Here is a 3,681-nt window from a genome sequence, read left to right as displayed (position 1 = left end):
GCGAAAATGTCATTTTAGCTCAATATATGACCTATAACGACCCAACGAGCCTTAAATGTGCATAAATAGGTTCGAATGAGTTTAAGAAACTTAAAACTATGCATATTAGTCATGTAAGAAGAATCAAATGAGTCCTTAGGTTCTTTAGTTCAAAGTTGGGAGCGAAAATGTTATTTTAGCTCAATATATGACCTATAACGACCCAACGAGCCTTAAATGTGCATAAATAGGTTCGAATGAGTTTTAGAAACTTAAAACTATGCATATTAGTCATGTAAGAAGAATCAAATGAGTCCTTAGGTTCTTTAGTTCAAAGTTGGGAGCGAAAATGTCATTTTAGCTCAATATATGACCTATAACGACCCAACGAGCCTTAAATGTTCATAAATAGGTTCGAATGAGTTTTAGAAACTTAAAACTATGCATATTAGTCATGTAAGAAGAATCAAATGAGTCCTTAGGTTCTTTAGTTCAAAGTTGGGAGCGAAAATGTCATTTTAGCTCAATATATGACCTATAACGACCCAACGAGCCTTAAATGTGCATAAATAGGTTCGAATGAGTTTTAGAAACTTAAAACTATGCATATTAGTCATGTAAGAAGAATCAAATGAGTCCTTAGGTTCTTTAGTTCATAGTTGGGAGCGAAAATGTCATTTTAGCTCAATATATGACCTATAACGACCCAACGAGCCTTAAATGTGCATAAATAGGTTCGAATGAGTTTTAGAAACTTAAAACTATGCATATTAGTCATGTAATAAGAATCAAATGAGTCCTTAGGTTCTTTAGTTTAAAGTTGGGAGCGAAAATGTCATTTTAGCTCTATATATGACCTATAACGACCCAACGAGCCATAAATGTGCATAAATAGGTTCGAATGAGTTTTAGAAACTTAAAACTATGCATATTAGTCGTGTAATAAGAATCAAATGAGTCCTTAGGTTCTTTAGTTCAAAGTTGGGAGCGGAAATGTCATTTTAGCTCTATATATGACCTATAACAACCCAACGAACCTTAAATGTGCATAAATAGGTTCGAATGAGATTTAGAAACTTAAAACTATGCATATTAGTCATGTAACAAGAATCAAATGAGTCCTTAGGTTCTTTAGTTCAAAGTTGGGAGCGGAAATGTCATTTTAGGTTCGAATGAGTTTTAGAGGGTTTACCTTGGATGCTAAGTCTGTTGTCTTCTTTTGGGCCGCTAATACCGTTGTCTTTTTCTTGGAGCTACCATCCCTCTCTTTAGAAACATTAGACTTGGACTTCTTTTTAGGAGGTGAAGTACAATCCTTTAAAATTCAACAAAAACAAGAGTAGGTAAGATGTCGAATGTGCTTGCGTGAACATATACATTCTAAACAATAAAACATATATACCTCGCCGTCTTCGAAAATCACTAAGTGTATGGGACATTGCACAAAACTACCCAGAGCACCGCCTAAGTTAGTGAAACCATCTCCCGTAGGTACCGGAAGAATATCATCAACATGTCCGTCGTAAACAAAATCAACTTGGACTTTATAATGACCAGGCTTCATCGATGTAAAATGTTGGGGCAATGCACCATCTGAGGGTTGTACCATACCATCCGCCACGACAATGTTGTTGCCTGAAACTTTATCCTCAAGGGCAAGACGACATGGAGTCCTTTCCTTCATAAACAAAGGTTTCAATGCAACTTTGTAAGTGATACAGATTATTAAGTAAATGTCAACTAAAAACATAAAAGGATCAAGCAACTATGTTAAAAAAGAGTGACTACGTCGTACCTTTAGCTCGCGTGGTTGCGGCACTAAGATGTGACGAGTGGTTCTTGTAGCACTAACATCAAGGTCAACTCTGGCAGAATCATTTAAGTGGAGGTCATCAAGTATCGGGGTAGAAATGGAGTTTAGTTGTCCTGTTTTTAACAAGGTGCTTAGTTGCTTTTGGAGGGCCTCTGCCACCCTTTTCTCTACCCTTTTCTCTAATTCACCTTCAAACTCCTTTTTCACAGAAGCTCTGATTGATTCGTAATTTTCTGATGAAGCTTCACCATGGTCACTTCTACTATGTCGAATACACGGACCGAAAGCCTTTTTGATACCAACCATGCCACCTGTTCCCTTGACACGCCCACGATGATCTTTTTTCCCTATAGCTTTAGTGAGGGCATCCTCACCCTGTTCGAAAGAAAGATTTCCTTTTTCCTCTTCTGCGATGTACTCTAACTGCCAATTAGGAAAGTAAAATTACTTTATATTCTATAATCAAAGCAAGTAAATATTAATTAATTATCACTACTTACAGCTTTTGTTGCGATTTCAACAACTTCTGTATCGTTCGGGTCAATTTCCCACTTTCCCTCTTTATTTTGTACTTGATGGGCCAAAATCCACTCCTTTGATCTGTATTTTCTAACTCTATTAACATTTGAGGTCACTGATGAGTTCACCGAGGAGCTACTCGAGATAGGTAAAGCTGCATCTGGTGGAAGTCGTCCATCCTTTATCCAATCTAGTCGCTTTCTATTATAACCCTTTTGGCCGGTGCGATGTGGGTTCTTGTTGCATGATGCACTTTTCCTCGCCTTTTCACTACGAAGCTGTCAAAGACAACATAAAAAGATGGAAATAAATGTTTTTTCTGATAACTTTTTGTCCTAGAACCAATGTCAGTTTGCTACATGAAAAACTCTTTAAGGACAAGTTAAAGAAATATTATCATTACCAATGACTCTGGCAGGAAATAATGTTTAACAAAAGTCTTCCAATCATCCTCTGTGATATGGTTGTAGACATCCCAAGGCATCTTGTTTGTTTGATTTTTTGGCTTCTTTTCCTTCATAGTTATCCATCGGCGCACCAACTTGCTCTTGAAACAACTAAATCGTTTCGCCACACAAGAATGAAAATATTTCTCCCTCGAATGATTAGAATCATCAGTAATGTGGAACATAAGCTGTTAATAATTAAAAAAAGTTAGATTATAAAAATAGTATTTAAATCAAATTAAATAATCCCTAAAATATACAAATCAAGTTAATATCCAATGCTTACCTTAGTCTCCTCCCAAAACCCCTTCTTGATTTGCTCATCTACCTTTGGATATAATGGGACGTTAATATTAATTCTAGTAGCACAACTCCCAACTTGCTTCTCGTATTCATGAGACCATTGTCCATCGGGGACATTATATACATTATACTCAAGGAACATAGGCTTAGCGACTTTAACACCTTTTGACGGACCACGACCTTTAATGGTCTTTGTAATCGTACTAACATCTTGTGATTCGTCACCCGTTGTGGGAGTCTTGCCACCTTCTGATTCATGCCTAACAACAATTTGGTTTTCATTCATCGTACCTATGTTGTTCCTGCATCAAGTAAAACATACAGAAGGGTGGTTACAAAATGTGCGCGCAGCAGCAAATCAGTGCACTAGCATACAGAAGGATATCAGATCAGTGCAGATATCACAGATCAGATCAGCACTGATCAGTGCAGATCAGATCAGCACTGATCTGCACTGATCAGATCAGCACAGATCAGTGCAGAACAGATCAGCACAGATCAGTGCTGATCTGATCTGCACTGATCTGATCTGCACTGATCAGTGCAGAACAGATCAGCACAGATCAGTGCTGATTTGATCAGCACAGATCAGTGCAGATCAGATCAGCACAGATCAGTGCA

The 3,681-nt window shown here is 37.5% G+C and overlaps 1 protein-coding gene across 1 annotated transcript; it reads right to left on the bottom strand.

The window, feature by feature from the left end:
• Nucleotides 1-1,141: 1,141 nt before the first annotated feature.
• On the bottom strand, nucleotides 1,142-3,346 carry LOC130463384 (uncharacterized). The gene is made up of 6 exons (XM_056832496.1): nucleotides 3,044-3,346; nucleotides 2,715-2,945; nucleotides 2,293-2,589; nucleotides 1,775-2,215; nucleotides 1,382-1,657; nucleotides 1,142-1,294 (listed from the first exon to the last, which is right to left on the bottom strand). The coding sequence occupies exons 1-6, from the start codon at nucleotides 3,344-3,346 to the stop codon at nucleotides 1,142-1,144; spliced, it is 1,701 nt and encodes a 566-aa protein (XP_056688474.1).
• Between the last annotated feature and the right edge of the window lie 335 nt (nucleotides 3,347-3,681).

This window comes from Spinacia oleracea, chromosome 6, assembly GCF_020520425.1.
Source record: "Spinacia oleracea cultivar Varoflay chromosome 6, BTI_SOV_V1, whole genome shotgun sequence".
In the NCBI taxonomy this organism is placed as follows: domain Eukaryota; kingdom Viridiplantae; phylum Streptophyta; class Magnoliopsida; order Caryophyllales; family Amaranthaceae; genus Spinacia; species Spinacia oleracea.
Note: the sequence above shows the minus strand (reverse complement) of the source record. Positions and strands in the feature narration are given on the sequence as shown.